Here is an 18,113-nt window from a genome sequence, read left to right as displayed (position 1 = left end):
GGATTGCAGCCTAACAGGCTCCTCCATCCATGGGATTTTCCAAGCAAGAGTACTGGAGTGGGGTGCCATACCAAAGAGTAAGCTTATTTTTTAGCAGGCATCCTACCCTCGGTTAGCTCTATTATAATTTTAATATTCAATCTAGCTTTACAAAGACAAAAATATTGCACAACACAGAAGGAATTTTCATAACTTGGTACAACTTGTCTGAGACGAAATATGAGCTATGAATTTTTAAGAGATATGAATTTGATTAAAAGAATGTGTTAGGTTTCTTCAGACAGAGCCATAAGGACATGTTTAATTCTAAAATGTCTGAGCTAGGATTAAGCATTGATGAGAGAGTTCAGAAATAAAGGTAGTGAGGCCGCAGTGAATGATGAGGTAGACTTCTCACTAATGCTATTACTGTTTGCTCTGGGTAGAAGATGTGCTGAAAGTAGAAAAGATTTCTTATACTTACCACATGGATACCACAATCACACTCCTCTCCAGCTTCTACGTATCCATTTCCACATTCTGTGGGCTCAAATAGCTGAAAGAGGTTAGAAAGATAAAGGGAGAACATTTCAATTTATCACAGAAAATCAATTTTCCAGTTAGGTTATATACACACCCTATAATCAGCTATCACATGATATTCCTCTATGACCTATTGTTATGGCATCTTACAAATATATCTGTGTGAGAAACACTGTTCATTTATTAATAACACTTCTAAAAAACATATTTTAAATGGAGGTACTATGTCTTGGAGGATTCTCTAGTGGTGGGCTCCAGAGATGACCTCTACCATTAGAGTTACTTATTATAGAAATAAGCTGTCAAGATGAATAGATCACTTTTCATATTTACTAATGGAGTTAAAACGCATCTCTAATAAGACTCACAGTTACCTAATTTGCTGACTTATATCCAGACAGCTGAGAAGTTATAAAAACTGTCAAAAAGATAAAAATGCTTCAGTCACAGCTAAAGGTGATATATGCCATCAAGTAAATGCAAATAAACTTAGGGGAAAAGTGTTGCTGGAAATCCATGCCCATCATTGTCACCGAAAAGAAAACTGCACCATCTGAACCATATTAGGCAAACATGTAGGCATATGCACAGAGTGTAGAAATTTCTCAATCATTCCTGGAGTGATGGAAGAGTCAAATTCCTAGAAAAATCCACCCTCCTAAAGCTATGAACTTGATTGCCAAATAAACTATATTACAGATCAGTTGTTCAGGCAACTGATTATTTGTGAGAAACATTTCCATTTCCCATTACCAGGGGCAAGATTTTTCTGTGTATGTCCACTACACTCAGGTGAAGACTGGAACAGGGCATTCCAATCCAGATGTTCAGAGCCAGGTATCTGAGGGAGAGCAGCACACACCCAAGGAAGGACTGCCTCCCACTGAGTCCACCCAAGGAAGACCCGATCTTCCTTCTGCTTCCAGGAGGAACGCTGCTATAAAAAGCAAGGAAGGTTTCCAGGATACTTGGGTGGGGCTTCCCCATGGGAAAATCCAATGACTAAAATCAACAGTCCTCATTTCTGTGATATTCTGATCAGCAGAGAGGAGAAAAGACAAAGGCAGACTAGAACATGACAGCTCTTTGTATCAGGCCTCCCACGTAAACCACTACTAGATTTCATTCCTAGGGCTCTTCCATCCGGAGACAGGTCCCCGTTACAAATCAGATGGCAAACACGACAGCTGAGAAGGTTCCCAGAGAACAGAAAAGATGTCCATAGATAATGTGAAAATAACACATAAAACATGCGTGTGTGTGTGTGTGTGTGTGTGTATCCATTGACTATAACACTTGGGAAAAAGTCGGTTCTTTCATGGGTGTTGGTCGCTCAGTCATGTCTGACTCTTTGCAACCCCGTAGACTATAGCCCACCAGGCTCCTTGTCCATGGAATTCTCCAGGCAAGAATACTGGAGTGGGTTCCCATTTCCTTCTCCAGGGGATCCTCATGCATATATATATATATATATATACATCCGCTGACTATAACATTTGGAAAAAAGTCTGTTCTTTCATACATGCATATAAACCATCTCACTGTAATCCACAGGGGCTTTTAAAAAATTATTCCAATATGTCATTTAAAAAGACAGAATTCCATATTCACTAACTGCTACAACTGAAGACATATAGGTACTTTTTAATTTAGTTTGCACGTTATTGGAATAATTTCCTTTCTACTCTCAGGCAATCTCAGAAATCTAATGATGGATCCTTATACACACACTAGAGCTCTTAGTATTTCCAAACAACTCAGTGTTGTTTCCTCAGGCGTGATGCTTATAATTAGCTGGTGAGCTGTAAGGCAGGTAAAATTAGCCATGTACTTTGCAATTCATAAATGCCAGCAGCTCACATTAATTCATTATTACTCACTGCACCCGTTTTAAACACTCTGAAGCTGTCAAATTTCTGTTACCCTGAGATCAATGCCATGAAAGGCAGGCAACTGAGTTTAATGATGCAAGGTCACTTTAAAATTCCTGTTTCTTTTTCTGCAGCCTTGCTGAGATTTTATACAGATGTCAGGCATCAGAGTATCAGCCTTAACTTGGCAGTATCACTTAATTATGGGGATGGGAATAAATTATTCTGTCAGTTATCCACATCAGTCACTGTTTTCTTTTTAAAAGCTAACATGACTTCACTGCTCTCTCAATTTGCAGAGCATTAAATATTTTGCAGAGCAATGGACTGTATTGGACTCATGATGTAGTGTCTTAAAAGGAAATATGAAATGTGCAATGTTAGAATGTCTATGGCATCTGCTAATTTGCACCAGTCCTGTCTTTTTGCCCTTAAGCAACTTTGTTTGGAATGATTCTGCTATAGGTCTACAGTCCCAGATCTAAAAGCCCGGGAGCTTAAGAATTCTGGCATTACTGGATTTTAGAAAAGTATGATGCATTTACTATGTTCTGCAAAAGCGCCCTGAAAAGCCTGGTATACAGCCTAGAATTGAACACATTAACATTTCTGCAATAAGATTTATGAATATTTACACTATGAGGGTTAAATAAAATTTTTCAGTTCAGGACAAATTTTACTGTCCACTATGTTTCCTGCAAATTCATAAAAAAAAATTTTCCAATCTTCAGAGCTTTTGAATGAAGGAATTGTGGATACAAGATTGTTGCATTGTATACATTAATAGTAATGAAATGCCATTGACAAATGGACCTTCTCAAGTAAAGAAATACACACATACAAATATGCATGTATGTATGCATAAGATCCATAAATACTTTGGGTCATTTTTTTTTGGCTAGTTGATATTAGCAATGCTTTCTATCTGGGAGAATGGACCATTCCTCTCCTCCCTCCAAAAAAAGAAAGAAGGAAAAGCCAAGAAATTATTTATACCCCTAGAGAAAATGTCAAAGGGAAACAGAATTTTTGTCAGAGTAATGGTAATTACTAAAGGAATATATCTTACTAAATTACTAAAGTAATATATCTTAATCTAACTCACTATCTCTTGGCAGCAGGATAAAGACCCTAACATGAGAACTTCAAGATATTTTAATTGAAGGATTGTCTGTCTGTTTTTTATAAGGGAGGACTGAGAGGAGATACAACCAGCACTGAAACACCAGAGTTTCAAAACAGTGAAGCTGTGGTCTTGTCATTCATTGAAACAAGACTCACTTTTCAACACGATAAAGCCTTTTATAACTAAACATTAATCTGATTGGAAAGAAAACTGCTTTCCAAAACAAGTATCTGACATTTGGCATATTTCCACTGTTAAAATTTAAAAAAAAAAAAAAAAAAAGGAGAAATAAGCACACTTTCTAAGTTACTAACCTTTGTTGGCCTGTTGAAAAGACAGGCTCCACCCCCTCTCAGTAAAAAGTCTCTATATTCCAAAATACTGCACTTTGAGAACTTTCTGGAATGAGATACCCTGAGAAAATAAACAATCAATTATGTAAATAATTTACCCAAAACAGTCATCAAAGAAGAAAATTAAAACCTTTGAATTAGAACAAAAGGATCACTCTGGATTCACACGAAGTGAAGTAGCTCATTTGTGTCCGACTCTGTGACCCCATGGACTGTAGCCTGCCAGGCTGCTCCATCCATGGGATTTTCCAGGCAAGAATACTGGAGTGGGTTGCCATTTCCTTCTCCAGGGGATCTTCCCGACCCAGGGATTGAATCCCGGGTCTCCCGTGTTGCCGGCAGACGCTTTACCGTCTGAGCCACCAGGGAAGCCACCAGGGATTCACATGATTCTACACAAATTTAGACAAGGCACTTATGTTCAAACTGTCAAATAAGTATGTGTGCTAGAGCCTGTAAAAATAGAAATCCAAAGGAAGTCACAGTTTTGGGAGGCTAGGTTACAACCTCCTTAGCAGTCAAGCCCTTTTGTGCTCAGACTTGGTTTTTTGAGAAGTTCATCCCAAAACTTCATCTAAGCTGTAGAAATGTGGTCACTTTTATTTGCTCTGTCTCAATAAAGATAGAGAAGGCAATGGCACCCCACTCCAGTACTCCTGCCTGGAAAATCCCATGGACAGAGGAGCCTGGTAGGCTGCAGTCCATGGGGTCGCTGAGTCAGACATGACTGAGTGACTTCACTTTCACTTTTCACTTTCATGCATTGGAGAAGGAAACGGCAACCCACTCCAGTGTTCTTGCCTGGAGAATCCCATGGATGGCGGAGCCTGGTAGGCTGCCGTCTACGGTGTCGCACAGAGTCCGACATGACTGATGCAACTTAGCAGCAGCAACAGTAAAGATAGGGCTTCCCTGGTGGTGCTAGTGGTAAAAAACCCACCTTCCAATGCAGATATAAGAGACGCGGTTTAGATCCCTGGATAAGGCAGATCCCTGGAGGAGGGCGTGGCAACCCACTCCAGTATTCTTGCCTGAAGAATCACATGGACAGAGTAGCCTGGCAGGTTATAGTCCATGGGGTCACACAGAGTCGGACACGACTGAAGCATTTAGCATGCACATAGTAAAGATAAGCACTTTCTTTTTTTTGCCTCTGAACTAAATAAAAGGAGCTTAGGAACCCACAAGATTTTACTCTGGAGGAGGGAATTGTAAGAGTCAATTGATTAAAGATGTTACATTGCAGGCTTTAGCAACAGAACTGAGGTATACAAGGAAACCCTAAAGAGATGTGTTAGACTATGTATGTTTTTATATGTATATACACACAATCAAACCAGAATTAGGGTAAGCTCCTTCTGAATTAGAATTAGGCAACAGCTCCTTATTCTCAACTTACTACTTGGTAATATCCATGATTTTGCAGGAATATAATATTATAATAAAAGGAATATAATATAATAACTTCTTTGTGAATTAATTAACCAAATTTCTATCACTATGTCAGATGTGACACTATCTATCACTACATGCTGTGGCTGTAGTGTGTAGTTGCTAGTGTGCCCGATTCTTTGCAACCCCATGTACTATAGCCTGCCAGGTTCCTCTGTCCATAGGATTTCCCAGGCAAGAATACTGGAATGGGTTGCCATTTCCTTCTCCAGGGGATCTTCCTGACCCAGGGATCAAACCCATGTCTCCTGCTTGACAGGTGAATTCTTTACCACTGAGCCACGTGGGAAGCCCATCAAAAAATACATATTAAGTTTAAATAGTTTTATTATATCCTATGGAGAGTCAGTCTAAAAATTCATTTAGAAATTGGAAGTTCAGAAGACCTCTCTTGATAGAACCAATATTATGAATGGTGTTACCTCAAAAAAGCCTGATGAAGCAATAGTGTTGTGAAACTATGGTACAATAGAAAGGGAAGCATCAAAGTTAACAGTCAAGTTTGAACTAATTTCTAGAAGCATGTGCTCTGGAGTAGCAGGCATAATGGCCGAGTCTCTCTTCAAGCCTGCATGCTCACACACCTCGTGTTCCCCTGAGCTGGACTCCTGGTGGGGAAATAAGGAAGGGACTCTGTAAAAGTAGGTCAGGGACGGGGCAGGACCAGAAATGGTGATGTGTTGAGCAGATGTCTGACATGGGCACAGGAAGTGGGAGAGATACGAGTGGGGAACTTCTATTTATTGGGAGGGGGCTCTAGCTTAGGAGGCCTTGGGGCAGTGGCTGCAATGGGGCAGGGGTCCCTGGGAAAGATTATGTTTCTAGGCCTTGGTTCACAGATGTACCAGCAACCCTCAGACAGCTGCTCTAGTTTCCAAAGAGGACTTAGGTGAGGAAATGTTCAAATGCCTATCAGTAGAAGACTACCTAATTTAGTCGTGATAAATCTATCTCAATTTAAAGTCTTATTGATTATATAAGGAATACAGTATAATTTTATTACGGTAAACATGTCTATTTATGAGTTCCTTAAAATATAAATTGTTGACTAGATGGGTTTTCACTGACAGTTAGACAGCCAGCTTTTATCCTAAGTGTACTGAAAAATTAATGCAACCACTCAACTTAGAAGCACTTAATCATGTGCTTCTTTTAACGGTTAATAGAAGTAGAAGCAGTTACTTTATTTTACTTTTATTACCAACTTTAAATAAAAACCTCAAAGTACAAAGTGAACCTGCTATTTCATTTTTTAAAATATCAGATAATGAATTATTGAATTTATTTTAAGGCTGAGCTTAACAGACCAGTATCTGAGAGACTGTAGCTGATAATAGATACCAATTTCAGTTATACATCACATACAGGTACAATGAAAATTTACCCTGTTTCTTCCATGATGCAGCCACCCCAGGATTCTGTGCAGTCACATTCTAGTCCAGTGAAACAATACAAAGCAATGGAAGAAAAGGGAAACAACAAAAGTCACATCTTTAATTTGCATCATAGCTCTTAAAATAATTCCTTATTTCCAATTCCATGTCAAATGGGTACAGAACATGATGTCTCACCAAACAAAACCTATTTCTTTCTCTTTTTTTTGGTTGGAAAGGAAAGGTTGCTTTAATCAGGAAGCCAGAAACTTGGGGAGAAGGCAGACTCATGTCTCAAACCAACTCTGAAGATTCTGCTTGGCCATGGCAGTTTTTTAAGGGAAAAAGGAGAAAAAATTTCAGTGAGTTATGAGGCAAGAGGTTGGATTCTGCATCATTTTCCACTGTGTGCAGACTGCCTGACTCCTGATCTTTCTTCAGGTGCTATCTTGCCCAGCTGATTTGCCTGCAGGATTGCTAAGGGGCTGCTGGCGGTGGAGAGCTAGTCATTCTTTAACTCCTTAATTATTCATTGCTACTTCTTTAATCTAGGAGAAGAATCAACAGCAAAACCTATTTCATTTAAATTAATATTTCTTTTTCCTTTCCAACAAGTATAGCTTGCCTCCTAAGACAACAGCTGCAAGAAATAAAATTGTGCCTCTCTTCATTTTTGTAACTCAGAGAATTCAATTCAGTTTCTAGTTTAATGTTTAATGGAAAGTACTGTGGTCCCAGCTAGGCTTTACAAACTAGTGTTCTAGTCCAAGTGCTATCTGATGAGAGTTTCATAGGCAAGTGACTTAGCATTTCTTGGGTCTCAGGGTTTCCACCTCTAAAATGGGAAGGTATCTCTGTGCCCATCTCCCAGAATGGTTCTGGGGCTCACATGAGTTGGTAGCCTACGTGTTCTCTGGGAACTGCAAAGCTCTACTGCACAATTCAATGAGTCCTCACTGAAGTCCTGCTAACAGAGCACGCTGGACGTTAGAGAAGAGAATTCAATCTGCTATAGTCAAAGCAAGGATCAGCCATAGGCTTGAAGAACACTAAGCTAAAACCTACAGTAAAAGAGAGCAATCTAAAATAGAAATGTAAAATCATCTAAATTAAATAACAATCATAAACTTAACAGAGATACCACAGATGGACATATGGATAGTGTGACAGGCTAGCCTTTTCATTCATTTTTTTCTATTCTCTTTTCTATGATAGACAAAGATATTTTTAAAGACTTCCAAATGGATTTTTAAAAATTCGAAATTCAGAACTAATCTATCTGAACAAACAATTCACAAAGGAATAAAGAATTTTAGAAAGGAAGGAACTATGCCTGTTATTAGTAATGAACCCTATTGCTCACCCTTCTCCATCATATGACTCAGTAAGATCTCTTAGCTGCCCCCAGCACTGGCTTCTTCTTGGTTCCAGGTTTTTCAAACAAGGTCGTAAACCTGGTCCTACTCCTTCTGATTTTCGGGCATTGATGCCAGCCAGTGAAACCTGAATCACCTCCTTTAATGCGTACTCTGGGACAGCAAACACTCTGAGCAAGAAATTAACAGATGAAAGTTTGTGGAGATTTGCTAAATGCCACCAGACTTAATGTACCCATAAAGTGATGACCTAATAGGCCCTTAAAGGGAATCAAGACACCCTGAATATAGATTTTATTTCAAGTTTCCATAACACTATCCATTAATGACAATTATTTGATAGTAGTCAAAAAGGTATAAAGCATAGGATAATGTTAAGGTAGATATTTATCCTTTTCTTCTTTGGGGAGGGGGGTGGAGAAGGACACCTTTATTCCTAGCATCTGATATTTTCACAGAGGAGAGTAGATTTCCACTTAACTGCTAGGTAAGAGACTAGTTGGAGTGAATACCTCAGTCTTTTTTTCCACAGGATCACACTGTATGCTTCCTAGGCACTTTGGCCTTCTGCCACAAAAGTGTATTATTAATAGAAATTATATTTTACTATTGTACTGCTATGAGAAGGAATATAATCCAAGTTGGATTTTATACTGATTTTAAAAGAAATTTAAAATGTTCAAGGACCCCCCTCAAATTACTATCAGCCTTTAACACCTCACCTCTAGAATTTCAGACTTGTCTTTCCATCTGCCTCTCCTCTGGTTAATGAGGAAAGTGATATCCAGTAGTCGCTGGCTGTCTTTTCCTACAGGATGGGATTTGTGGCTGTTTCTACTCCATCGAGGCCCGGCCAGCTCAGTAGAGGAGTGTTATTCTCTATCACCTGCCCCCAGGATGGGATGCCTATACCGAAGCTTCTCTAATGTTAATGATGGTACTACGTTGGTAAATCTCATTAGGGTTCAAGCTCCTTTTAACTCTGGATCCTTTTTTCTGATCCAACTGAACTTGTGATGGAGCTCCACTGACATCTTGTGTCTGTACTCAACTGATTAGACCCTACAGGCTGAGTATTCACCTCTAAGTACCCCAACATTCTGCAGTGTGAGAAAGAGCTGATCATGCCCTGAGAAAGGATGATTTTACAGACTTTGAAAGGGACATTTCTCCAACCCACACAGATTAAGAGTTACCTTAAATTGCTCACTTTATCATTTGTTTAGGGGAAGGAGATACACCACAGTTAAGCTATTATGACTTAGGAATGAGAAATATTTCTTTTTTGACCGGACATGCATTATACAGACAGAATGGCACATGAAAGTAAGAAGGTCAGTGTACATACTTGGCTTTCTGCTAGAAGGTTCCCATTGGATTCCAAGGTTCTGAGCCAGGCTCTGCGATAATACTTGTGCCACTGCCATTGGAAGACCATACTGTTTTTCAGAGTTGAAAGTGTGTGGGAAACATTTGAGAGAGGGCACAAAGCTAGTTATTATTTCTTATTCATTACCACATATCTTCTCAGTCCCCTAAGTAGAGCCTCACAGCATCAAAAGACGGCATACGCTCCTTATCACTTCTTCCTTGCAACTGGGCCCAAGAAGCAGAAAGCCTCTCTCACTATATGGCATCTCTCAGAACTTGATGTTTTCACATGGAAACATAAAATCATAAAAGGCCGTGCCCCGTTTCACTTCATACCAAACCTAGCATAAATTCAACTTACTACAAATCTGTCAAGAGAAGTCTCCACTGAATGATGGCTACTGAGATAATCTAGTACCATTATATATTCAGGAACTGACCAAGGTTTAGATTTAGTTGGTTCTACTTGGAGGGTGTGTTAAACCTAACATGGGCAGAAGAGCAGATAATTCTTTAAAAAGTCGTAGCAGAAGGATTAACAAGATCATAAAAACTTATCTATAGAGGCCAAGAAATTTCTGGGCCAATCTTCGGTTTGTATCTGTCTGACAAATATGAAAAATTATCATTATGATATGAAACAATAGCTCTTTTCTAACACCAAAGATCACTTTGGGTTCTGTTTACTAATACAAACCACTTACACTATATTCTCAATGTCATTATCATTCTAAACAGGCCTGAGAAGGGATGTAAACTAGGCCACAGGGAAGAAAGAAATCAGATGCACAGATAAAGCTCTACTTTAGGAAAATTGATAGCATTTACCTCATTCACACCAACTCCCCTTGTGCGAGAACAGACACCTCCAAAGTAACTCAGGCTGCTCCTCTTATAGTGGAATGTCACACGCCTTAGGAAAAATAAGTGCTATTAGGAAACCAATGTAGTGACCATTATATTTCAATTTTATGCCATTAATATTCCAATTAATTCCATTAATTCCAACTTTATTCTATTAATATTCAATTTCAATACATCTATTCTCCTACACTGAATACTCCAAACCAACCTTCCTTCAGGAAACCAATAACTACATTTTAAATACTTCTAAATGTATGTTATCATAAATACCTTTAATGTTATGTTAAATAATCTCAGTTGTCAAAATCAATTGAGCACCTAACTAAGCACCACATACTGGCACAGAAATTGAGGCACAAAGATAAAGAGACCACAGTCCTTGATTTTTTTCAGTAGAGACTATCTAGTAGTTATACAAAATACTGACAATTGTAAATTGCTGATTAAACACTGAGAGAAAAGCAAAGAGTAACAGGAAAGAATAAAGAAGGAAGAAGGACTTCGGTTGGTTTGATCCCAGGACAGAACCTTAGAGGACTGTCTGAAAACAGCTTAGCCACCAGCAGAGAAGTGAACAACTTATCAGACGTAAACAAGGTATCCCCTTTCTTTAGTGATGGAACATCTATTTTACTCAATAGTTCATTTCAAAAGACTATCTTTCCTAGACTCTCTTACAGCTCATTGTGGCCACTGTGATAAAGATGTAGTAAATGATTTGTTGATGAAATTGATACATGCATGTTTTCAGGAAATCTACTACAACGGGTTAGCGGGAGGGAGGGTCCTTTCACACTTCTCCCTGCCTGGCATTCCTATTGCCTGTGATGAAGGCTGGAGTGTCAGCAGCTGTCTTGAGTCATGAGTTGACCTTGAGGATGGAAGGTCTGAAGGGAGGGAAGTGCTCTGAAAGTAGATCTCATGACTATGGAACCACTGTTTCAACACCGGGCAGCCTACTTCTGTACTTCTTATGTAACAGAGGAATCAACCTCAATCTTGTTCAGGATAGATTTACTAATATATAACCTAACTGACAGAATAAATGGATAGAGATCAGTATCAAGCCAAGGGCTGGGAATACATACGAAATGAGATGCACAGCATCAGCATGCTGTCTGATACGCTGTCGATATTTGGAGAATTCGTGGAGCATCTGCACAAGGTTGGTGGTGATGTCAATGTGATCCCTCTCGGTCCAGGTCTCTACAGCCACCAGGACAACCCTGGTATTAAGCTGCTCCTTGTAAATCTGAGGGTAGACAACAGGACAGGTGCAGGAGGAAAACACTGGGTCAAACATGCACAATCAGTGATTCAGAGTCAGCGGAAGGACAGGAGGGGAGGTGAGAGGAGAACATGAGGTGAGAATTAGCTCATCAGAGAGAATCTTCTTTTCCTTTCTCTTTTTCAAGAGCAAAAAAAAAAGAAAGAAAGAACAGTCACAAAGTTCAGCCTCTCGTACAAAGTTACTTCAATCCCCAATCAGCACTTTTAGTAGCCAGCATCTCTCTAGGGCATCACAGTCCTAAAGTATGGATGTAAATTCAAATCAGGGTTCAGCAAAATCACCCTTCTAAACCTCAGGGAATAACAGGTTGGAGTCTGATATACTCGCTCTGAGTCCGTGTGATATGATCAGTTATTCCTGCAGGATTGGAACAGATCCCTAAATCCTTGGACAAGCATTAACACCATGGTTGGCTTGTCCTCGGAATCCTTGTTATATGAAAAGTAAAATAACACAGAAAGAAAAACACCAACTTGAGGCCAAAAAGAGGGAAGAGCAGACTTAAATTACCCACGTCCCTCTCACTACAGGGTGACATCACTCACAATATTTAAACTGTAACTTTCTGCTCTTTCTCTCCTTTTGCCCCAGTAGCTAAAGAATTCACTCATGTAAGCAATTTCGATGAATGTTTTGTCCTATTTTCAAGCTAATTAAGAAAATAATGGATGACTTTAGAACACACTGAAGAAAGGAAACACCATCATGTCTAAATTAACCTGATGCTATAATGATTTTACAACAAGGAGTGAGTTAAATGTAATGTCTTTGAAAAATAGTTGGTCGACTTCAGAACCTTGTATGATAACTCAAAATAAAAATGATACATTGTAAGATGTGATTCTATTCAATCATGGTGAAATGACAAACACTAAGATTCCACCAAGTAAACAGCTAGGGCTTGGGATAAGTGAGGTTTAATAGTCTCTTTTTCACATCCACTTATACTTATCCTCTGAGAAGACTGACAAGGACCAAAATTAAAGAAAATTAATAAACCCAGTTATAACTGGCTTTCAGAATTTCAATCTTAACTCTATATGACATTCTCTCACCCTCTAGCCATATTATTCTGTTCAACCGTTCCTGTGCTAAGTTGCTTCAGTTGTGTCCAACTCTTTGCAACGCTATGGACTGTAGCCCACCAGGCTTCTCTGTCCAAGGAATTCTCCAGAAAAGAATACTGGAGTGAGTTGCCATTTCCTACTAAGGGGATCTTCCCGACCCAGAGATTGAACCTGGGTCTCCTGCAGCTTCCGCACTGCAAGTGGATTCTTTACTGCCGAGCTACCAGGAAAGCCCAACTGTGCCTACTAGGTATTATATGAGTGTTTAGATGATTACAGGCTTTAGGACTGTTTAAATTTAAGGCAAAAAAGAAGGCAGTTCTTTGGAAAAAATTAGTATCATTTAGATATTAAGCAATTTATAATGTTTTTCCCAGTTAAGAGGGAATATACAATAAATATTGGATAAATATATATATATATATATATTAGCTTGCAAAACAGAACTTTACATTAGAATACACAAAAATGTTATGCTGTTTATTTATGACTATTCAAATTGAATTATTTATTGGAACAGAATGAATAATATTCACACTTACGGATTTTCTATCAGAATGAGAAGAGGAAAACAATGTCAATATGAATGATTTAGGGATTAGAAGCCTTTTTTAAGAAGATATATATTTTACTTTTAAATTAGCTCTATTTGGGAACTGCACTTAACTTTGTCATCTAGAAATACAGTCTGCAGCATTCTCATAGGAACACTAAGAAAATAAATTTGGGTTCTTTTAAAAAAATTTTTTGTACTGCCTATATTCAACAAACATGATCCACCTCAATCTGTTAGTTTTTCTGCCATATATTTAAGATGATAAGCTCAGCTGATTATTATTAACAAAAGCCTCACTTGCCAAGTTTAATTTACACTTTGTTCTGTAGCTAATTTTCTCTACGTTTTTTCCTCCATAGATTCTGGTGAAAATAATATCCAGATATCACCCAGAAGCAACATCAATGCAACTTTGGGATCCCAAGAATAACTAACTCGACAATCCCCTGAAACTCGGATAACACTGTTCTTTGTGATTCAGACCAGTCTATAATTTCTTAGCCAGATGAACTTAAGGATAGTGTTTTTACTTTTGTCCCAGAAACAACTAAAGCAACAAGTCAATAATGGAGACATAAAACCACTCCATCTTGGAAAAACAGGTTGAAGAAAACCAGGATACTTACAGAATCCACAAGGTTGACCACAGACTTTGCAAAGTTGTTCGCATGTGCGAGAGAAGAACGACACTTCTTGTACTGGGGTCGGCAGGAGGGGGTACGGCGGGGGGAGGGGAGACAAAGACCAGTCACTGTCAAACCATAATTTAATGACAGATTTTTTAAATTCCATAAAAACAGAAATCTGACAGCAAGAGTAGAAATGGGAATTAAAAATACCGAATTCAGTTTGTGCTGTGTTTGGACATAGCAGTGTTCTTATTTTCTTTCTCTGTTACCAGGAAAAGTATAACTGTCTAAAATACGCATGATGAAACCAACACAACATTGTAAAGCAGTTATCCTCCAATTTTAAACATTAATTTATTTATTTTAAAAAATACCCATGATGCTCTGGGTAACGGGGAGGGCCAAGTGATTCTGTGTGAGAAACTTCACCCTCGAGCAGTAAGCTGTTAATCACTCTCGATGTCTAACAAATGCAATCGTTTTTGTTACTTGACTTTACCAGTTTATAAAGAGTGTAGACCAAGAAATTTAATCCCTACAGGACACCCTTCTCACTTGAATTCAAGCTCATACAAAGATCAAGATTTCTTAGGCAACACTTTAGATTCAGTCCACACTATGGAATGCATCTGTCATACATTTTAGTGTATCCTTGCAGAAGAATCCCTCCTCCAAAAGAAGCCTTTTGCTTTTGACAGCTCAGGAGTCAAAGAAGAGACAAAAAGTATAAATGAAATGTGCCAACAGTATGGTTGTTTATGGTTATTTATGACCATTTAAGGAAATAAAGTAAATTAATAGAACAATTACATAACATCTGAAGGGCTACAGTGTAAGTAAGGAGTTCTTAGCTTAACATGGCTTTGAGAGGACATTTACCACAGGGGGATCATGCCTTCTGTTGAGGAAAAAGAAAAACATCTTCAAAACTACCAAATAAGGTATGTACCATATCTTTAAAATTTGACTTCAATTATAATTATTAAAAAATGCACTTTTCATAATATTATTTTTTTCTCCTTTGTCCATTTTTACACTATAAACTTGTCAGAACCCCTTTATTTCATTCTCTTTAACCCTGTTACTATGTTTTTTAAATGAAGAGTGTGTCTTAATGCTTATATATCTGATATAAAATTTTTATAATACTGAGAATACTGACAACCCATGACAAATGTGCAATAAATTAGTATTGTGTTATTAGGAGCATCATTAATTTATGGCTATTTATACTATTTGCTATGGTGTGAATATTTGTGTGCTCCACAAATTTATGCTGAAATTCCAAACTCCAAAATGATGGTATTAGGTGGGACCTTTGACCAGTACTTAAGTTATGAAGATGAGGTCTTCATGAATGGGATTAGTGCCTTATAAAAAAAGTATCTAAAGAGATCCCTAGTCCTTTCCACCATGTGAGGACACAGTGAGATATTTTAACAGGTGTTTTTAAACTTAACACAAAGAAGTTGCTGTAAAGGGCTCAGCATTTTAAGTTGCCTAGCAAATTACACAAGCTGAAAAATTTCAAAAAATATCTTTAAAAGTAAAAGCAAAAGTCTCAACATTAAGTCTCTTGTGGGTGATGAAGTATTTGGAAACTGGATAGAGATAATGGATGTAAAACTAAATGCCACTAAATTGAATACTTAAAAAGTCCTGACATTAAGAAGCACTTATGACAAAAAGAAAGGGAAAAAAATATTAGTTGACATCTATTCTAGGGCAGTAGTGTTACACACCTATTCAAATTAATTTGTTTTGCTTCCAAACATTAATTTGTCCTTTGGGGATATGTCCTTTTATAGTATAATGAAAATGGAAAGTATGACTTGCAAGTTAAAAAATGAGAACTTCAAAGTCTATCAGAATGTGATGTTTTTATTTATTTCATATTTGTAACTTCCACCTCTTTCTTTTTAGAAAGATCACTCTGCCTGCTGTGAGGGTAGTGAATTAGAGAGGGTCAAGAATGGAAGAGAGATCTGTTGGGAAAATATTATAATAGTCCAAGTTAAAAAATAGTGAAGATAGGACACCTGTATAGGATGTGGAAGATAAGGAAAGAGAGTAAAAGATGACTCCAAGGTTTTGAACTAGAATAGCTGAGGTGGAGGCAGGGGTGTGCCATTTAAAATGATGAGAAAGACTAGGGGGAAAGCAGTTTAGGACTAAGGAACCAAGAGTTCTGATTTATAAATGTTACATGTGAGATGTCTACTCAATATTGAAGTAGGCAGTCAGATATATTAATAGAACTCTGGAACTCAGCAGGTTAGAGTATAAAGTTGAGAGTGGGGAATTTAAGTCATGATATAATTTTAAAACTTAGGACTGGAAGTGGTCACTTGAGGGAAAGTTATAGAAAGAAAAGAGAGCCCAAACCAAGCTATGGGGCATTCTCAAAATTCTAAAGGCCAAACATAAAAGACTAAGAAGAAATGGCCAATGACATGAGACACCTATTGTGTCATAGAAGCAGAAAGATGAAGACAATATTTCCAATAGAAAGAATAACCAACTGTATCCAATGCTGCTGGGAAAAAAGACAAGAATGACAAGGAAAAAGAGTGACCACTAGGTTTATTTACTGGAAATTCCATATAATTGAGTACCCAGGATTTACTAGGATCTATGATTAGTATTTCTCCTACAACAAATATTGGCCCTCGTCAGTGAGGTACGTTTTATTATCCCCATTTATAAATGTGGAAAGTGAGGCTCAGAGAGGATAAATAACTTTCCAAGATCAAACAGCTGGAATTCAATGCTTACTCTGGGTCGACGTAGCTGGTTTTCTCCAGCCAAGAATACTGGAGTGGGGGACTTCCCTGGCAGTACAGTGGTTAAGATTCCTGGCTTTCACTATGGGGGCACAAGTTTGATCCCTGGTTGGGGAATCAAGCTCCCACATGCCACACCCTGTGGCCAAAACAAAAAAATACTGAAGTGCCCTCCTCCAGGGGATCTTCCTGACCCAGAGATCGAACCCACACCTCTATGTCTCCTGCATTGGCAGGTGGGTTCTTTACCACTAGTGTCACCTGGGAAGCCCTGTAAAATATAGTGGCTTTTAGATAAGGAAAACCACGAGGCTTAAACTGAAATATATGAGTTATCGTTACATATTTTCACCTATTGACTTATACATAAAGATATAGTAACAATGTAGAAAAACATTTGTTTTTCATGCACTTTAAAATATTTCAACTAGTTTTCTAATAGAAAAAGGTGTTTAATATTTATATTAATATTTAGCTTAAGCAGCTCAAAGAAATGTTTGCAGACCCCTATCAAGGCTATAATTGGCTCACAAATTAGACTCCGCCAGCCTGCTGCTAAAATGGTTTACACAAAATTGAGAGATTTTTTTCTAATTGAAAGCTACTGATAATATATGATGCTTGTTCCAAATAAGATATCTGCATTTTTTCAGGAAGGCAATATTAGGTTACTCTGAATTAAAGAGGTATGCTTGAAAGTAAATGTAGGCAAAATGTTTCCATTTCCTGCATGAATGAGAATTAATTATACACACAAAGAAAAATATGTAATCTCCATTTACGAACGAATTTATTTTCACATTTTCTGATCACTGAGAATAATTTACATTTAAAGTGTCAAATTTGCTTCTCCTTTCTGAACAAGCACAATCCTTAAGATATTGATTTTTGAATGAAATAATGCTATTTTCAGCAACATGTATGGCCCTAGAGAACATCTTACTGAGTGAAATAAGTCAGACGATAGACAAACATCACATAATACCACTCATGTAGAATCTTTAAAAAAAGGTACAAATGAACCTATTTACAAAACAGACAGAGTTAAATATGTAGAAAGCAAGCTTATGGTTATTTAGTGTTAGTCGTTAAGTCATGTCCAATTCTTTGTGACCTCACGGACTGTAGCCCACCAGGCTCCTCTGTCCCTGGGGTTTCTCAGACAAGAATACTGGAGTGAGTAACCATTCCCCTACCCAGGAGCTTTTCCCAACCCAGGGATAGAACCTTGGGTCTCCCGAATTGAAGGCAGATTCTTTACCAACGGAGCCACCAGGGAAGCCCCAAACTTATGGTTACCAGGAAGGAAAGGCAGGTAGGGATAAATTGGAAGATTGGGATTAACATACACACACTACTATGTATAAAATAGATAACTGATAAAGACCTACAATATAGCACAAGGAACTCTACTCAAGACTCTATAATGGTCTGTATAGGAAAAGAATCTAAAAAGGAGTGGATATCTTGTATGTATGA

General features: G+C 38.0%; 1 protein-coding gene across 6 annotated transcripts in view; it reads right to left on the bottom strand.

Annotated features, from left to right (window-relative positions):
- Positions 1 to 18,113, bottom strand: part of ADAM23 (ADAM metallopeptidase domain 23) — a 197,607-nt gene that overhangs the window by 47,800 nt on the left and 131,694 nt on the right. For all 6 annotated transcript variants that reach the window (XM_070770820.1, XM_070770825.1, XM_070770837.1 and 3 more), the window contains exons 10-16: positions 13,849 to 13,920; positions 11,397 to 11,560; positions 10,273 to 10,357; positions 9,422 to 9,512; positions 6,709 to 6,757; positions 3,834 to 3,933; positions 464 to 535 (exon numbers count right to left, since the gene is read on the bottom strand). In XM_070770820.1, the coding sequence (XP_070626921.1) occupies positions 464 to 535; positions 3,834 to 3,933; positions 6,709 to 6,757; positions 9,422 to 9,512; positions 10,273 to 10,357; positions 11,397 to 11,560; positions 13,849 to 13,920 (633 nt within the window). The remainder of the gene's footprint in view (positions 1 to 463; positions 536 to 3,833; positions 3,934 to 6,708; positions 6,758 to 9,421; positions 9,513 to 10,272; positions 10,358 to 11,396; positions 11,561 to 13,848; positions 13,921 to 18,113) is intronic.

This window comes from Bos indicus, chromosome 2 (assembly GCF_029378745.1).
Source record: "Bos indicus isolate NIAB-ARS_2022 breed Sahiwal x Tharparkar chromosome 2, NIAB-ARS_B.indTharparkar_mat_pri_1.0, whole genome shotgun sequence".
In the NCBI taxonomy this organism is placed as follows: Eukaryota; Metazoa; Chordata; class Mammalia; order Artiodactyla; family Bovidae; genus Bos; species Bos indicus.
Note: the sequence above shows the minus strand (reverse complement) of the source record. Positions and strands in the feature narration are given on the sequence as shown.